The 19,029-nt window shown below is 33.1% G+C and overlaps 2 protein-coding genes across 5 annotated transcripts in view; one reads left to right on the top strand and one right to left on the bottom strand.

Annotated features, from left to right (window-relative positions):
* Positions 1–5,693: 5,693 nt before the first annotated feature.
* Positions 5,694–7,960, bottom strand: LOC132914281 (ubiquitin-conjugating enzyme E2 N). 3 transcript variants are annotated; one of them, XM_060973272.1, is made up of 3 exons: positions 7,658–7,960; positions 6,448–6,722; positions 5,694–6,313 (listed from the first exon to the last, which is right to left on the bottom strand). In XM_060973272.1, the coding sequence occupies exons 2-3, from the start codon at positions 6,690–6,692 to the stop codon at positions 6,103–6,105; spliced, it is 456 nt and encodes a 151-aa protein (XP_060829255.1). In that variant the 5' UTR covers positions 6,693–6,722; positions 7,658–7,960; the 3' UTR covers positions 5,694–6,102. The 3 variants fall into 3 exon arrangements, with proteins under 3 accessions (XP_060829255.1, XP_060829256.1, XP_060829257.1); XM_060973273.1 differs by having other exon boundaries at positions 6,448–6,706; XM_060973274.1 differs by lacking the exon at positions 7,658–7,960 and adding an exon at positions 7,299–7,640 and having other exon boundaries at positions 6,448–6,708.
* Positions 7,961–8,519: 559 nt separating this feature from the next.
* Positions 8,520–19,029, top strand: part of LOC132914240 (S phase cyclin A-associated protein in the endoplasmic reticulum) — a 32,228-nt gene continuing 21,718 nt past the window's right edge. Inside the window, exons 1-11 of one of the 2 annotated variants that reach the window (XM_060973175.1) lie at positions 8,520–8,764; positions 9,314–9,537; positions 9,704–11,076; positions 11,150–11,892; positions 11,958–12,438; positions 12,514–12,696; positions 12,769–13,020; positions 13,108–13,548; positions 13,624–13,733; positions 13,928–14,051; positions 18,593–18,756. In XM_060973175.1, coding sequence (XP_060829158.1) covers positions 9,327–9,537; positions 9,704–11,076; positions 11,150–11,892; positions 11,958–12,438; positions 12,514–12,696; positions 12,769–13,020; positions 13,108–13,548; positions 13,624–13,733; positions 13,928–14,051; positions 18,593–18,756 — 4,082 coding nt within the window. In that variant the 5' untranslated portion in view covers positions 8,520–8,764; positions 9,314–9,326. Of the gene's footprint in view, positions 8,765–8,786; positions 9,055–9,313; positions 9,538–9,703; positions 11,077–11,149; positions 11,893–11,957; positions 12,439–12,513; positions 12,697–12,768; positions 13,021–13,107; positions 13,549–13,623; positions 13,734–13,927; positions 14,052–18,592; positions 18,757–19,029 lie in introns of those variants that run through there. The other variant, XM_060973177.1, reaches the window with a different exon arrangement.

Raw genomic sequence — 19,029 nt, 5'->3', positions numbered from 1 at the left:
TGTCTGATACGTTTTAAAATTAATGGTAATCACCAAACGATTTCTTAAAAACATGAAACAGCTACGTTACTTGTGACGCGTACATGCTGCGAATTCCATGTAGATATTTTTCAATATTTTCGTTCGGCGAAAGAAACGAATGTTATTGCTCGAAAGCAGCAAAACACTGGAAAAATAAATGAAAGCGATCAGATATGAAAAATATCATTAGCGCGTAACTGGCAATAACGAGAAGAATATTGTGAAACGTCAGAGAATTTTGAAGACACATTCATTTACCACCTTTCCTTCGTTTTCACGATATTGAGCACTAAATGAAATTAACACGGCAAATGGAACAAAGGATTAAAAATCGGTGGACTTTAAAAGAATGTTTGCATTGTTTTCGGGATACGCTAGTTTAATATACGTGAAAGTAACTTTAATGCTTGTATCTCTTAGGCTTTGATATTTCCTTCATACGTCAAACCTTCGTTACATTTTCTCGATTACCGCGTCCATGTAGGGTGGCCTATTTTAATTTATAGGGTGTCCCTAGAAGGAAAGTACCGCGTTAATGGTGGTATGATTCTAAAGCAGGATAAGACTAAGATGCTACACGATACCGAAGCAGTAAATAACCGCTTTCGCGTTAAATACAAAATTGCCGTTACCCGATCGAATTGTAATAAAACACGCTGATATCTAACGCTACTTTTAATAATATTCTATATTATAACCAGGTTTCCAGAAAGAAGCACGTTATCGCGCGACGAAACTTGCTCTACTTTATTTTCTTAAGCCGCGCGATCAAACGGAACTTCATTCTGAAAATTGTACGATATCTGATAAAGGAAAGAACGAAACAGACCCTACAGTCACTTCATAAACAAAAAGCCAGTTAGTCACCCTATATCAATATCGGCGAGGATAGGAAAAAGGAGATATTCATTGATCGAGTTACTCGCCTCCGGAATATCCTGATAATCCTCACCAACCCTTCGAACCTCCTGTGTAAAGCTCTGCGTTCAATCTTTTTCCATTCGATATCCTTTCAGCTGATAAGGTGAATCGAGTCACCCTGTGGTAATGGCGAGCAGGCAGAGAAATTAGCTTGAGGCTCCGAAATTCTGGCATCCAACTCTGCATAACTACCCTCCCGACAACTCGACTCTCCTAAATATCCGTGTCTCGCATCCCCCGTTCCACGACGCCACGCAACGTGCCGATCTTCCCCTCCTTGCGATACCACCAACGATCCAGATCACGTCGGATCGCCGCTTCAGGAGAAGGTCTAACCGAACATCCTTCGACGGACTCATTCAAGGAATCTCGAACGCGCCCACCTGACTCCAACAGATTTTTGCTCTGTCGGTTCAAACGACCAAGTTCAAACCGTGAAAAATGTCTCTACAAAGCACGGAAAAATTAATCACGCCGCCGGCAATTTCGCATCCTCGGGGAATTTCATCGTTGGTTACGTCAAAGAGAAACTTTGTATTTCGGTTACCATGGGTTATTTGCTTAATTACGTTCTTCATTAGCGTTGCGTTAATGAATAATCGTTGCGTTCCTTCAGTGGTATTACCTTTATGAAGTATCTAAAACTCTTTCACCGTAACGTTGGAAACACATTTCATCCGGTGCAAATGGGAAAGTTGCACAGAGGTGATCACTGATCATGTACCATTGATATATGATTCTACGAAGCTATTGAGCTGCTCACATTTCGACCGAGGCTCTTAATATCGTTGTATTAGAATCATTCGTGCATTCGTGTTATGACAAAACGATAAGCACGTTTGCTTTAACGTTGCGTATCGTGAGATATATTGCGATTATTTTTATATCTTTTCTAATTATAAATTGTTATAATTCCTTAGAGAATAGCATTAGGTATCGTATTAGAATGGTATCAGAATAGAATTTGAAGTTATCGCAAGACTTCTGAATTAATATCGTTCGTAATATCAGATCTAATTCAAATACAAATTACCTTGAACTTTCAAAATGTTGATTGATATAAAAGAGTATGAATTCTTTCCTTTTTCCTTTACATTACGTTTGAGTGATATGTGAAATGAAATTAAAGGATAGACGAGACGTAGCTAGGGTGGATATCCAGATAACAACCTCCACGCGGTGAGACCTGAGCACAATCATTATTATAATATATCACAATATTAATTTTTGAAATATAAAACCATAAAACTTTTTGTCCAGAATTGTAACTGATAGTAGCTACATATAATTGATAGATGAATTATGACTTATATAGTAAATAGTACAATCAAAGTACATTAGACTACAGCGAAATTCTTATTGATTCCAGAAACTGCAAATTAGCGGATCAGAAAGCTTTTGAATCTTTCCTATGATGTGTAACGAGATATTGCTTCTTTTTAAATAAATGATTTTATTCCTAAAAATAATTTCTCTTCTAGCTTTGGTTCTGTACACAAGAGAGGCTGCGTTTCAGTCATTTGTTTCATAATGAAAATAAACAGATAATATTGTAAAAGTATAGAATTTTATATCTGTAATTATTGAGATGTATTGTAGTTTTATCTTGTAGCTTCAATGTATAATATGTGTACCACCACAAATGTTGTTATCTTATTCTACGTCGAATCGATAATGTTGGGAATGACACTAAAATGGTAAACGGACTCGACCGTAGAGCTTCTGAAATACATATGTATATGGTGTATCATGTGTGAGAAGATTATTTAATAAATTATTTATAAGATTCTCAATGAACGTCAACGTTAATTTTAATAAAATAGCTTTGACTACTTACTTAAATAGAGTTCCTAATAAATTACAAAATTTCCTTCGATACCAGATTTATTTCGTTTGATATATCATAAAATGATTATTTTAGTTATATATATATATATATCTCACTGTGTTCTTTTCTTACATTAAACATAAATATCCGATTCTCTGCTCACCTTCTAAACCTAAATATGTAAAATCAGAAATTAAATATCAGAATCATCCCAAATTACGTACACACGTTTCCTAAATTTGTAATATCATATGATCACATATAGGTTGCATAATAAAAAAATAGTTATAAATTTAATATTTAAATACATTAAAATTTGTATCTAGATGACGATAATCTTCTTTTCCTAGTTAATTGAATGCCAAAAGCTTCACATATTATTCATGCAAAACAATAACGCGATCTGTAAAAAAAGAAATTATAATTTTATTTATTTCACTTGTTGCGTGTTATTAATTTGCGTTATTAAAAGGAAATATCACGAATTAGTCTGAATTATCCTTTTAAAAATACGTTTTTCTTTTCAACATACCAAAACGAAGGATTTTATCGAAATGTGTATTTTCAAAAATATAACGCATTAAATACTCAGCTTTTAAATTTTGAAATTAACATTACGCGCTAGTAATTTAACAGTTCTGGTTCTATTTTGAAAAAAAATGAACTTCTCTTATTACAAATTATTACTTAAAATCTTTACGAAATACCAAAATTATTTAATGTAAAAAAATTTTCGAATTACTTTTAAATAAATTGCGGATCTTCAAGTGCCTTTTTCCATGAGAAATCCTAATTTAAATTTCATATATTGTCTGTATCTAGCTTTTCTATTTTTCTTATTATTGTAAAGTAATTATACATTCTTGAAAATTGGCAGCAATATATTGGCATGTTAATATTGCTTTGTAATATATTTATAATTACCTCTTTATTATTGCAAATTATCTACAGATATTTTTCTTTTCGTGTAACCGATCCCAGTGTCCTTTCGTCACATTTAAATTAAGTATTACTTTTATTAAAATATTACTAATATATTAAGTGAATACAAATTTTGAATTGTTCGGAAATATACCAACTGGTTGTTTAAGTTCTATAATGTAAATATCGATCGATCAAATTGAAGATCTATTAATAAATACTGATTAACATAAAATTAAATATGAGCAGTTTTGTTGTAACTATTTATACAGCAGTTTTTTTTTATATTCAAGCATGGATGAAAACAATGTCATACTTCAACTTTTATACAGGTTTATCTGTTATCAATGTCATATTTCAACTTGTATACAGGTTATATCTGTGTAATCAATTAAATGACATTAGCAATGTCATTTTTTCGTACATATGAAATCAATACATTTAACTATATGTTGTGCTAATTATTAATACCTTTCGGTAAACAAACTACATAAATAAATTCTCAACATATTGTCTGTCTCACTTCTCTTATCTTATTTTATATATTAAATTTGTTTTCAACGGCTAAAATTAACAATAAAAAAATGTTTTAATATCAATTCAAATTCGCCTTTCTTGAAATTAACTAAGAAAAAGAAGTCCGTTGAAGCGGTCTAAAGACACCAAAGTATATTACATTCACAACCATTATTGCTACAAACAATTGCTGGTTAACAATTGTTTGAAAGTAAAGTTCAAAAATTAGCTATTAAATATAGAAGTGAGGCCCTAGCTAATAAAATAATGTTAACCAAGGTCTTCTTGGACTAGTGTATCAAGGAAAATATGGGTAAAGCTTTTACTATTCTGATACTCAAAGTGTTAGGCAATTTCTTATTGTAAAGAAACCTTGATATAAAAATCAGGAGTGCAATTATCATTATGATATTAGGAAAAAAAAACTATTATTCATATTCTAAAACTGATAAACAGTCGATTAAGACAACAACAAATTTTAATCAAATGATATACTGTTTGCTTTAAGTTACTACTCTCATTATTCAAATATCATCAAAAATATACAGGGTTTTACAAAGGATACTTTCCACTTTGCTACACTTCTTCTGCTAGAAATCATCATATCTCGTAAGGCAACGTTTTAACAACAGTTAGATATTTGTTGAAAGTAGGCAATCTACTTAACTTTAAATTTAATATTTTAATTTAATTATATTATAGTTTAAATTATAATTATGTAATTTAATATTTTTACAGAACATTAAGAATGAGCACTTTTATTTGCTCGCAATTTAAAATATTCTTATATCTAAACTAAATTTCACAGATCATCAAAAGTACATGATTAGACGTAAGTAAATTTTTCAAACTGTTTCCAACTTGTTCTGATTCAACCTTTATAAAAAGAAAAGAAAAGAAAAAATAAAGAAAATTAACTGAAAATGTTGTCTTATATGTAATTATATATATATATACATATACATATTATATATATATATATATATATATATATATATATATATATATATATGTATATATATGTATTTTTACACAGTAAAAATATAGATTAACATAATCATAGGACAGATAATTTTTCGCAAGATCAAAATTTTAAGGACAAATAATTGAAATTTGTTATGAATATTCAAAATGTTTTCTTACATTACATTGATAAACAAAAATCTGCGATAATGAAATTGTTATAATAGCTATACACTTCAAAAATGGAACTTCGCATTCGCGGATTCCTTCAATATTTTTGTACGCTTATTATTTAAAATAGTTAATTATAAATAAATGCCATATGTGTAGATCCCAAATTCAGTATTAGAACTTTCATTTAACATTGTACATTCACGGAAATGATAAATACATTAAGATTATCAGACAACCAGTTAGTAGACATTGAGTACGGAAAAATGTAATATTAGTATAATATAATGAACGATCCAGTACTGCTTTTTTTTTAGGGATACATTAAAGGTATCAAAATAAAGGCTATAAATTACTGATTGCACAAGCCATTTTGTAATCGTATTTAAAAAAAAAATCTTTACGCAACATGCTACATTCACTTATTTTTACTACAAAGGTATATTTTTAAGTAAAAACTAGCAATTCGTTAAAATTATACCTTCTTCCTGAAATAGGAACCTTCTTACGATTGACTTTTTCAACGTTAGAAGATTCTTGACAAGTCTGTTCGACAAACCGTTGAAGAAATCTAAACACATTTTTGTATTCCCCGCGATATAGAAAATACAGTTTCATTCTGTTTACTCTTACAAAACTTTTATTATTTTTATAGCAAAATTGTGGACACAGGTGCAGGGTACGCAGCTGGTGCGGGTAAAGTGATCGGTAAACTCGGAAAGATAGGGGTGACATCACTTCGCATCATGGAAAATCTAAGATCAGTTGTCCATAGCATATCTCCGAGTCCATTCTTTGGCATTGCGTATTGCTTCGCTTTCATTTACTTTCCAGAGTTCAGCGACGTCATTTGCCAAAGGGTCATCTGGATTTGGTGCACTTAAAAGTGCTTGTATTGATAATAGAACTGTTCTGATTTGAAGAGCAGGACTCCATTTATCTTTAAGAATATCCAAACAAATCCTGCCCAATCTATACAACAAATATAAATATTTCTTGTGCATTGAATTTTATTTATGCATTACATAAATTAACTTACTGAAATAGCTAATATAATTAAACAAAATTGTCAAAATAATTGTCATAAATTACATGTCTATAATTACCTGTCTATATTTGGATGATAAATTTTTGTAATGAATCTAACTTTAGGAGCAGACATTGGATAGTCTTCTGGTAGGAACAACTCAAGTTTAAAAAGTCCACCTTCAAATGGTGAATCTTCAGGTCCAGTTACTATTACATGAAAATACCTAGCATTTGTATCATCTGGTACAGCACTGATGCCAGGAACTGGCTCTTGCATTAGTCTTTGTGTTTCTTTGATAATCCTTCTTGGTAGCGCAGCCATATTTGATGAAACTCCTCTAGAAGAAAATATCTATACATCTTTTAACTTGCTTTCTAAATAAGAAATCCAATTCATTACATAAAATAATTTTGCTATAAACAATTTTGCTACTTAGAAACAAATAAAAGATTAATGCTATATGTTTATTACATACAAATATAAATTGTATTATACAGGTGCATTAATGAATGAATAATATAAACTAATAGTACTACTTGTAATATTCTTTACTTAGTAAAATACGTACACTATTTCAATACTTTCACACATAATTTACAGAGACATGAATATTATGAATAAAATATAACGTGTTACAATAATGACTATAAAGGCTATACAAAATTACATCATAAATATAAAAATATAAAAGAAAATAAATAGGTTAATATATCTAGCAAAACTTATTGCAAACTGTAACAGATATATCATAAACATACAGGTACATTATAATAGAACTTATAAATGACTAACATAAGAAAATTTAGGTTATCAAAGAATGTTTCCTTTTATTTCTATAAATATAATATACATTACAAATAAAAATTAAATCTTAAACATCCAAATCATAAAAATTTTTCATAATTGTAATAATTAATACGGGTTTACCGCTAATTGACAGCTTCTCACGGTACGTATAATTCTGCCGAAACTAGTAATCCTTAAGCCTTAAACTATTATATACATACTACAACTAAACAAACGATGCAATACAAATATTCCTTGTATATGTTATTAACAACGAAATCAAATAAATCGTTCAGAAAATGGACAATGGTATAACAATTGAATTTTTGCTGAAATATTTCTGCCAACCTCCAAAGCTGTTGCAAGGCTACTGTGTATGCGTAAACAAAGAATTCGTGCACAGAGTCACGTACCATGTACAACTAAGCTGCACAGAGTATCTCACATGTGTAAGAATGTCTGAAATATGAATACTCTATGTATAACAGTAAAATACGTACGATTATCTGAAAATATCCCCGCGTCACCCCGCAAAGTGTGGCAGATTGTCCGCCTCTCTGGAAGCCTTTTCTTCTAGAAACCTCGAGATCGATTTTTAATCCTATTTTCGCAGCACTTTCGTACTTCGTGATAATCGGCTTCGCAGCCGACTTCAAAAATCTGTCTGGGATCTATGGTGCAACCCCAAAAAGATATTTCAACAAAGTGTTAATTAAATTTCCACACGTAAATGTGTGTTACAGTTACAGCCCTCGCAACCGCTTCTTGCGATTCATCTTATCACGCGTTGATGGCGCTGCACATCAATTTACTGCGTAAACCAATTTAACAATGACTCCAAATAACACTCCTTCTCGTCGTACGAACAATATCCTAACTTTTAAATTTAATTAATTCATATATGTCTACGAGTAAAAACGTTCTTATGTAAATGCTCGGTCAATTTTACTCTAGTTTCGCACCTACGTCTTTCAGATAACCAATGAGCTTTCAGAATATTTTGAAAATGGAAGTTATTATTATTTATTATAATTTCTGTTGTTGTTCATAAAATATCAGTTAATAAATTCTATTTGTTGAATATATTTCAGTTTATCAAACGAGTAAGCACTTCTTACTTTTGAAATATCTTAGATAAAATTTGTATGCTTTTCTTAATATGTATATTACATAATAGAAATATATGTAAGACAAATTTGCATATATGTATGCATATATATGTCGTTAAGAACGTGATCTGAAAATTGTTAAAAGATCAGATTCAGAAACATGAATATATGTAACTTGTACACTTATTGGATTAAGTCATTAAAAAATATAGTTAATAAAGTGTAAAATAATGCAAAATTTATGCAACATAATATTGTACATAATAAATACAATTAATGACTATTTTAATTGATATCTGTAACTATAAACTGGTACTACGGTTGCAGTTTTTAATGCAGCAAGATCAGTGCAACCAACAAACTGCCGCGAAACTTAGGAGATATTTGTCATGAAATGTCTTATATTACTATTGAAATGTCAGTTCGAAGTTCTCGTTATTTGAAAACAATTTGTAGTCAATCGTTCTTTGATATTTTATAATTGTAATTACAATAAAAGTAAGTCGTGAATTAAAAGCATAAACGTTACCATAATTTGCAATTTATGTTGTGAAACATAAATAGATTGTGTCAATACATAAATACATTTATTAATTATCGTCTTATATATTATTAATAGTATTGATGTCGTTGATATATAATTGTTTACTTGTTTATACAAATAATCGTTGTTTGTTACTTTGTAAGGCTTAAGATATGAGTGACAGTAATATAACATAACCTTAAACTTGCAATAAAACATAAAATTGTTAATGTACTACAAAACAGTTAAAATGTAACGATTATATGTATGTAGAATATGTTCTCTTGAAGTTATTATTATTTCAATTTCTTGTCTTTTATTTAAAATGAAAGATATATATTTGTAACATTGCTAATAAAGACAATGAATCATTAGAATTTGAATTTTTTAGCATTTTTTCAATGTGTTGCTTTTTCATTACTGCTTTTTTATTGTTGTTTCTATCATTATTTTGATGCTTTAAATTTGGTTTAAATGTATCTCTATAATTCAGTAGATAATACTTGATTATGATTTCTTTATAGAACTTTATTAAAAATGGCTGATGTAAGGCTACTTATACAAGAAGAAGGTCGGGCAGCTAGGAATTTGATAGCTTTTAATGTACCAGTTGGAACAAACAATACCGAAAAGGTTACCAAAAAACCACCTAGTGTTCCAAGAGTATCACAGACAAACACTACTAAAAGATCTATGAAACCAACACCTAGAGTCAGATCAGCTTCTACTGGTCGGGATAAAAAATCTGGTGAATTGAAATTTACCTACATTAAAATTATAAACTTATTTTCAATATAAAGCAAAGTTTTCATATAAGTTTTGCATTTGCATCCATTGTTGTAATTATTTTTTAATCTTTTATATTCATAAATTTTGATGTACTAACTTAATATTCTTTTGTTTTGTTATATTAGAATTACAGGCAAGGTACTGGGCATTCTTATTTGGTAATTTGCAAAGAGCAGTAGATGGCATTTATCAAACATGCGAAGAAGATGAAAATATTTCTGAGTGTAAAGAAGTAATATTAGTTTTAGAAAATTATACCAGAGATTTCCATAATTTGATTGAATGGTTTAAGGTTAAATGGGCCTATGAAAATTCGCCACCACCCTTAAGACGTACTCCTTTAGCTTGGGAAGTTAGAAAAACTTCTCCTTGTCGAATATGGAATTCCACAATGATTCCAAAATCTACCAGTCCTTTACAAAGAATGAGTCCCACAGAATCTGTTTGTAGAAGCCCTGTGGATCAAATTATTTCAGAAAATAAATCTGTTACTGCAGACAATACAGCAAATCATATAAAAGGAGAATCTGTGCACAAGTTAATAAAGGATAATAAAGGTAATATTCCCAAAAATAATATGACAAACTTAGGCGAAAAATATAAAAATTCAATAGATAAAGGAATAAATCAATCATTGAATAAAGATAAATTAACCACAATAAAAATAAATAAAACTTTGGTAAAACATACTGTAGCTACTAAAACTAATAACAGCATTACTACAGACCAAAAAGCAAATGAAAGTTTATCTCGTGAAATGAAAGGTAAATTAGATACTAAAAGTGCATCTAAATCAGTTAAAGCTGGAATGCATTATGCTACCACTAAAATAACAGATTCTAATGTGATAACTGAAAAGAATGAACAAACAGTTTGTAATGATAAAGATGTACAATTAACTTCTACATTGACAGAAAAGGAATTTTCTAAATCTAATAGCATAGATAATAAATTGAATTCTCAAAATAATTTTCAAGTGAAGCCATTGGGTCTTAAAAATGATATAGGGCTAGGAAAAAATGAAATCAATTCTAAAGTAAAAAGACAAGCTACAGAAAAAAATATTAAAAATGTTGGTATAGAAAATGTTGCAACTGAAAATAAAATGACAGAATCCAATAGCGTAACAAAAGAAAATAGTAACACTATGGTGAATAAAAACATACAGAATATTACAAAGGTTTCAAACAAAATTAACCAAAAATTAAAAAAGCAATCAAGTGTTAATGATAGTGCAAACAATAAAACTCCAACAAAGCTTATATCCGATACATCAACCAGTAATTCATGTAAGGGATTAGTTAATACAAATAAACCAGCATATTCTACGGTATCGCAAATGAAGGTTATTAAACCAAAACAACCATGCCTCCTAGAAACTCCGAAATTTGTTAGAAGCAAAACAACATTAAGCGACAAAAATACATCAATTTCAAATAAAGCAAGACCTGGAACATCCGTTATAGTTAGGCAACGATTTCAATCAATCGACGATAAGGTATCATTACTTTCTTTTTATCTAATCGATAATCGTTTGGGATATACATTTATAATCATAAATTTTTCTTTAGATTTCAGAACAAAGTCTATTAAAAAAAGATCAGAATAGAGATATAAATGGTTCTGTAGAGGTATTAACAAAACAGACGCATGTAAAAACAAAAGAGGAAGCTGACGGTTGGCAAACGGTCCGTAGCCGTTATAGAAGAGGCAGTACATACAACTTAAATATGTCTACAAGATTTCATAAGCCAAGTACTGCAACATCGTTACCGGCGTTATCGATTGAAAGTCCTTCTGAAAAAAATAAAAAGAATTGTTTAACTCCAGATGGAAATGGCAAACAGAAACGGAAATGTATTGTAGAAAAAGAAGGAAAAAATATAAGTAACGAGGTAGAAAAAGTTAAAGGAGAATCAGTCGTAAACCTTACGATTAAAGATAAGGTAGAAGAAGTTTTCAAGAACACTGCTAATTTAAACGAAATAAATTCTACATCAATGATCGCAGCTATTTTCAAAAATGATGCGGAATTACTTGAAAAACGTATACAACAATTTATGGCTGCACAAGCAGAAAGAGAGAGAATAATTTTAGAAGAGGAAAGGAAGACAGAGGAAGCTGATTCGCAACGATCGCAACAGTTATCAGATGAAGAAGCGTCCTTACATAGACAAATTTTAGAATTAGAATGTGGTGAAACTGATGTTGACACTGAAACTGATGAAACAGATGGTGAAACGGTCCTTGAAATGGAAGACGAGCAAAGAACATCTCCTAATACAATGCCTGATGATGTTAGTTTAGAAGATAGGTATGTACTAATTTTCTTATTTTATCTTTTCTTTAGTATATTAAATTTAAAATCATTCTTTACAGATACGAAAATGTGTTAGAGGGAATGTCTTGGTCAGACTGTGTGGATACGCTTGCTCAGTTACGTGCATTAGTTGCTCGTCATCCTGGTAGAGCTTTAGAATTACATCAGAAATTATCGTCCCCATCTCGAAAGAGATCGTTACCTGAGACGTTACGACGGTACCAAGCAAAACAAGCTTGTGCGCAACATAAACGTCAAAAACTTTTAATGGAAAAGTCGCAAAGATTACGAGAATTGTTGAATAAAGTGAAAGATGTCAAAAGTGCAAAGAACCAATTAATAGAAGACAAAAGAATTAGAATGGAAACAAAGTTAAAAAAGGCAGAAGAAAATAGAACGCAACATTTGTTAGAAATAGTAAGAAAAGCTCACGACGAAGATTCTAAGTTAAAAGAAATTGCATTTATTAATGAACTTGAAGCACAAAACAAGAGACACGATTTTATGGCGCTATGTCAAGAACAAGAAGAAAGATTACAAGTACGTTGTGTATATCTATATCTTCGATAAGACAGATTATAAATTCTTGTATTATTCGTAACAATTATTTTTTAGGGAATTCAAGAAGAACGCCAACGCCGGCAGGAAGAAAAAGCTGCTAAGGAAGCTGCGGCCGAAGAACGTAGACGTGCTTTGGAAGCGGAACGGCAGTTGCGTATTCAGAAAATGAAACAAGCTCGTCGTGAACGCGAAGAAAGGGTCGGTAAGATGCAGTTAGAGAGAGAAAAAGAACGTCAGGTAATTATATTTCACGAATAATTATCCAAAATTTTAAAAATAATATCGATATTAAATTAACAAAATTTTAAGGAACTTGCAAGAGAAAAAGCAAGGGATAGAGAAGAACGCTTATCTGCTCTTCATGCAGCGCAGTTAGCAAATCAGGAGGAACTACAGAAGAAAATAGCTCAAAAACAGCAAGAATCAGCTAGAAGGCACGTTGAAAACATAGAACACATTCGACAAAGAGCAGTTGAATCTTCTATTTTAAGGTCGGAAGAAGTTCCACCTACGTTAAAATCATATCCTGCTCAAAAACAATGTTCTTTATGCGGAACTCTAGTGAGTATCAGTTTGTTAAATTTTATTTATATTTGTTGTTTTAATTATCAACTTATGTAATATTTAAATTTATTGTATATTACGTAGATACCCAATGAGGTATACCTGTTGAGCCATTTAAAAGGGAAAACACACGTCGAAGCAGTACGGAACACACACGATGGTCGAGAGCCATCACGAGATGAATTGCAGCGCTTCAATATATCTCAAATTCGCGATGTCCCAATTTCAGTCGTTGATAATAATAGTTCGAACGAGGTTAAAGCTGCAAAAGAGAAACAAAAAGCTTTAAAACGACGATGCAGAAAAATGAAACAGCGTATGATTCTGCGAGGTAAAGAATGGGAAGACAATCATAAAACAGATGCGAATCAATCTATCGAGTCGACTAATAAAGCAAAGTTTCGTCGAAATTTGAAAGAATTGGATCGATTGTACAACAATCATTCAAAGACAGCTTGGTCAAGCGTGGCCATCGCTTCTTTAGAACGTTCATTGGGTGAAATAACAAGAGCTTATTCAAAATTGGTAAGATATATTAATCTAAATAAAATAGTAATGTAAAAAGAATTGCGAATAAACCTTACATTTTAAATATTTTAGTGTTCGTTCGATCAAATTGTATTTCGAGTTTTAAATGGATTCGATATTTTAACTAATCTATTGAATTTGGGACTGCAAACACAAACCGCATCTCATAATTTACCAAACAAGTAAGTGTAAGTCGCTCTTTATGTTATCCGAGACAGATAAAAAATTACGTTTTATACTACACTCATACCGTGTAATTTAAACGTACAGTTTTGGAAAGATCTTTTTGATCTAAAAACTATCTTTACAATTACTGGATTATATATGGATATGCATACTATTTTATATCTTAAATTCAAATTTTCGCGTGTTTTAGAAGCATCCTTTCGGTATGCCGTGTATTTAAATTAAGCGTCAGTGAGAATGATACCAACATCGAAGCAGTTTTGTCAAGTAACAAAATTCTGGTCATCTTGGATCTTCTGCTTCAGCATTTAGAGGTACGTCGAGCACTACGCGTTCTCTAACTATTAATATTTGTTCGACATTTTTAATATTGACATTTTTATATTTATTTATATATATAATTCGACATTTGTTTATTTTCTTAAAGCAATTTCTAACGATACTTCTCAAATTTTAATGGACCATAACCGTGTATAAGTTTGAAATTCCTAGCTAGTTCATAAGAAAAGTATCTCAAGGTGTGTCGGCATCTTTTCCCGCGTGGTTATAGCTGTCTTATTTTATACTGGCACGTTGAATCATTTTTGTCTCGGTTGTATCATTAGTTATAGGGCACCTTGTAGATTGTAGAATGAATAATGTTGCGTGATCAGCGTGAAATAAATTGGGAGTCCACGCGACAGCGATACGCGAATGAATTTTCTTTCGCTGTGCTTGTTTTTCGGACTCATTTTGAGGTTGGTGGCTTGGAAATAAACGAAGGCAAAGACCATCATGCCTGTCCTGTCCGACTTGTCAAAATAAGGATTAAGAGAGTCTTAGGGTTTGGTTCGGCTTGCGTCCTCCGTTTTGGAGTTCAGAGTATTTAACTCTCTTATTCTGATCGTTTCTGTGTTGAACGCGAGTCGATAAGCTGGATATCAAAATCTACCGAAGAATTTCGGTTGTAAATATCGAAATGTGTGCAGGGGGTAAGAACTTTGATATGATACTTAAGAACATTTGCATTTCTATGTCTTGCGCCGAGTTTAAAAGTAGATTAACAGAGAGGTAGAAGTAAAGCTAATTATTCTGTTTTAATCAATTATTAATAATAAAGCTGTTTACGTTTGATTATTAATTGGCCAACGAGTATAGTTTGTGCGATCGAAGTTCACGATACGTACGAACGTAGTCTGCTTTATTCATCTCAACGTAAGAATCTTTATAAGTGTAAGAGTCAGAATTCTAAAACTTTCGATGCTTATCGATTCTTTCAGTCTATAGAGAAAATGCTACAGTGATATAACTCTGATGGATAAGTGAAGCGTAAAAGGGGAGAACGAGGTTGAAGGTAGAGAACCGAGGTTGAAACGTACGTTTCCACCGTACTGGCGTATCGGCGAATCTTACATTTTCATCTAATTTTGGTTTTTCGGAAGAAATATCTTATCAAACGAAAAACATTTCATTCTCCGTTCCATTAATTCCATTCTAAATATTTCGTTCTTTACAAACGTTCATTTTTCTTCTACTCCTCCTCTTCTTCTCTTTTTTCACAAAATGTTTGTTTCTCTCGTCCTAGTTGTCTTATCAATTCTAGTCTCTCGCTCTTTTCTCTCTCCTGCTGAAGGAGATCGGTTCCTATCGAATAATTTTGGAGGCTGCTATTGATAATCGTCCCCAACTAGGTTGCCGACTGGACGACCGGTGACTGGCCGTACGTTTGAAGTTAATCGTTTCGCTCAATGATCCGTCGTAATCGGTTCGCGAATTCACCGTCGTGATTTCAGGATCGATTTTTCACGCTTCATAGTACGGCACTGGCGCGGCGCCTTCCTTCTCCTGTTCCTCCCCCGGGAATCCCCCTCCGCAAATGCATTAGCGGTGAGAGAGCTTTTAGTGACGTCACCCACGCACATACATACATACACTCCACCCCCCTCCCTCGCACATATGTACATGTGCACACGGCTACACACGGACAGACGGGGGAATCAGGTTATACGATGAAAGAAGCGTGTGTTCCATGTAGAATGTGCGTGGGTACTTCTGTTGCCGCTTCCATCAAGCTCCGCTTTCGAGGAGCCGGCCTAATCTTTTGTCTCGTCCTCTATCGGCAGTTTTTCAACGACCTCTTTGCACGTTCCAGAATTCGGCTGTTCCTCATATTTTATCGCCGCGCGAGCTTTTCCCGGTTAGATGGTTTTAGCCTGTCCATGCGAGAACGTTCTTACGACCACGAATTTCACTCACCGCGATATTTTCGAGTTTATGGTTGGAACGTAAGAAAGCGTTCTCATCTGGAGGAACAGGAATTGATATACGTATAGCTGGAATTACTGAAAAATATCGTTGATACTGGAACTACCAAAGTCGTGGAAAAGACTCGAATTGTACGATTTTTTCTTAACTTGTTATTATTAACAATGTATCTGTATGAAATTGTTTTTAAAGAAAAGAAGAAACAAAAAAAAAAAAAAAAAAAGGGAAAGAGATAGAAGGAAAGTTAGAGAGAAAACAATATTCTCTAACGTCCTATTCGACTTTACATACGAAAGACAATCGATCCTTAAGTTAAATTAGGATCTTTTTAGGGAAATGATGCCTGTTATATTATTAAAGCCTAGAAAGAATCACAGTTTGGGCCATTGCACAAAGAGATCGATTGTTCTCTGGGGTCCGCGAATGCTTTCCAATCTCGTCCATTGGGCAAGCAAATTTACAATTTCCCGTAAGTCGTCCGAAGTTGCTATTCTTCCCCGTCATTTTGTCCCTCTCGTTCAGTCCTTTTTTGCCAGTGCATTCGTTCGCCTCTTCGAAAAGCGTAAAAATGCTATAGATAAATTCGACGATTCGGAATTGAACCGATTGCTCGTAAAAAAAGAAAAAAAAGAAAAAAAATGGGGGAAAATTCTTCCTCTTAATCTAGTCGACTTAGAGTAGCCGGGATCGAAGTAGAAGAAAAGCGGATTTGGTTATCGTATCGAGTTACTTGGATTTTCGACGTACTTAGCGCGAGGAATTTAAAAATTGAATCTTTTTTCTTTTTTGGGAAAAGAAAGGATATTATTATATCAGATAGTATTTCTGTTTAATTTGGGAGATTGTTTGTTGACTTTAGGGCGAAGTCACGTTTGAGTCGAATTATAAACGAAGCAACGAGGGAAGAAAAAACGATATATCACGTTTTTTAAACGCTTCCAATCATTTCCATATTAAGAAAAATGTACTTTTATTTGGTTTTGGGATTAAATATATTTTCATCGCCTTTTTCAACACTGTGACGGTATCGATGAACATTAGTTATTGGTTTTATCAGGTTTATTATCTGCTTTTAACAGATTTATACCTTCGAACTTTGGACTGGGCACGTTATTCCTCTTTAGAACTATATCGTATCAAAGTACCCGGTTTTAGCTACCGATTAGCATAAAAATTCGAAATTTATCAAAAATAGATCAATCGTATTTTTCCTATAGTCTTGGAACGAGGCGGGCCACAGGTTGCCAACTATAATTTTTATTTTCAATTTCGTTTCTCATGATTCGAAGGAAATGAAACGGAAAAAGTAAATGTACCGCAGAATTATTAAGATAAAGTAGAAGGAGGAATTTTCTTGCCGGTTAACATACGTGTTTCGTTTCCCATCGTACGACTTTTGGTTTCTTCGTTGCGTTATTCCGGTAAAAATGTTCCTCTTATGCGTTTTTGAAACTTTTATTCGGTAATCGGATTTTTCAACGTAACGCCATTTATGTTTCATTTCAATTACGCGGCTGAAAAGCTTTATATGGTAAAATATCCAGGCGAAAGACATTACTTCGTATATTTAAATGGTCTGGTAGAAACTTTTTTCCCCGTGAAATTCATCCAAAATCCCCCTTTTTCTACAAAAATGCGAAAGGTTCGCTCTCTTCCGTAATTTTCTCGTCGGAGGATATAACCTGCTCGATTATAGAACTTGAAAGAACTTGACGATTTCTGGTAACGCGTTTCTCGAGATCGAAGTTGATAATTCGTTGGTAAAAGAGGGAAAAGAAAAGGAAGAGAGTGAAAAATCTCGGGTAAAATGGACGTTGCGCGTTAAGTGTTAAATCAAGTTAAACGAGCGAGAGAATAACGCGGAGAGTCAACGGGTCCGTGGCATTGTGCTGCGCGACAATTTTTGTCCCAAAACGTAAACGAATACGGGGAAATGCAAGCCGTTAAGTGTTCCCCGAAGGACTTATCGAATTTGTCGAGACTGAACCGTTTAGGGGCCATATTCTCCAGGATTCTTATCGTTACCTGCTGACTCGTTACCTCTAATTTAGCATTTTAAATGTCGCCTATATGTATGTGTCGTTGATCGGCCAGCCGAGCGGGCCGGTATCAATGACTCAACGTGCCAGGAATTCGCCTTCTCCAGCATCCGACTGATCTTTTGGCTGTTTGGAAACACGCGACCACCCTGCACTGGTAGCTGTTCGTCCCAGTCGGACATTACGATTTCGTCGGAGTCAACTTGCACGATCGTTTGACGATCCTTTTAGAAAACCGATATCAACCTTTAAAAAGGACAAGTTAGACGAATATTTTCTTCAGGCAGGATGATGTTTGGTCGGTTGGCTCGTGATACATCGAATGATATCTTTCTTAACGTTGGTCGTTGCGATATCTTCGGCTTTTATAGGCTGATTTTTCTGCAAGCATTAGTAATCTTTAGCTCGTTTTCGTTTCTCGCTGTACATGTTGCTCGAACGATTCTGAACTGTGTAAAAGGCGAATGGTAGGTCGATGTTTCCACTAGTCTACGAGAAACTATCGTCTAGAAGACGAACGATATCTTATCGATTATTAATCGAGTTAAACGAATGAATTATTGTGTTGATAGACACTTGCGAAACTCGACGACCAGGTGCAAGTGCAGGAGGCATCCGGTAACTCGACCGGAAGTGGAATCGTAGCCAGCAGCCTGATGCAATTGCTGTGCACTTTGGTCCCGGAGGAGCCTTTCGAAAAATCGGCATTGCAAACGCGGGTCCAGGATATTGCCGGGTGAGTAGCTAAAATGCACCGTGTGTTTTCATGTTTTCGCGTTACGAGACCTTAAAAATTCGACGCGTACGTTTTCAGGATCGATCATACTTTATGCATCGATGTCATTTCCATTCTCAGAAAAGCGTGCTATTTAAAGTAGCATCGTGCATTAAGGAACAGCTGTCATAAATGCTTTCCTTGAATTAGAAACGTGAGAAAATAGACGAAGCAAAAGTAACATGGTAGCGTATTTTATTGGAACGCTTTGGCAATTCTGTCCGGCAGGAGAAG

This window comes from Bombus pascuorum, chromosome 14 (assembly GCF_905332965.1).
Source record: "Bombus pascuorum chromosome 14, iyBomPasc1.1, whole genome shotgun sequence".
Lineage (NCBI taxonomy): Eukaryota > Metazoa > Arthropoda > Insecta > Hymenoptera > Apidae > Bombus > Bombus pascuorum.
This window is presented reverse-complemented; position numbering and strand designations above follow the sequence as displayed.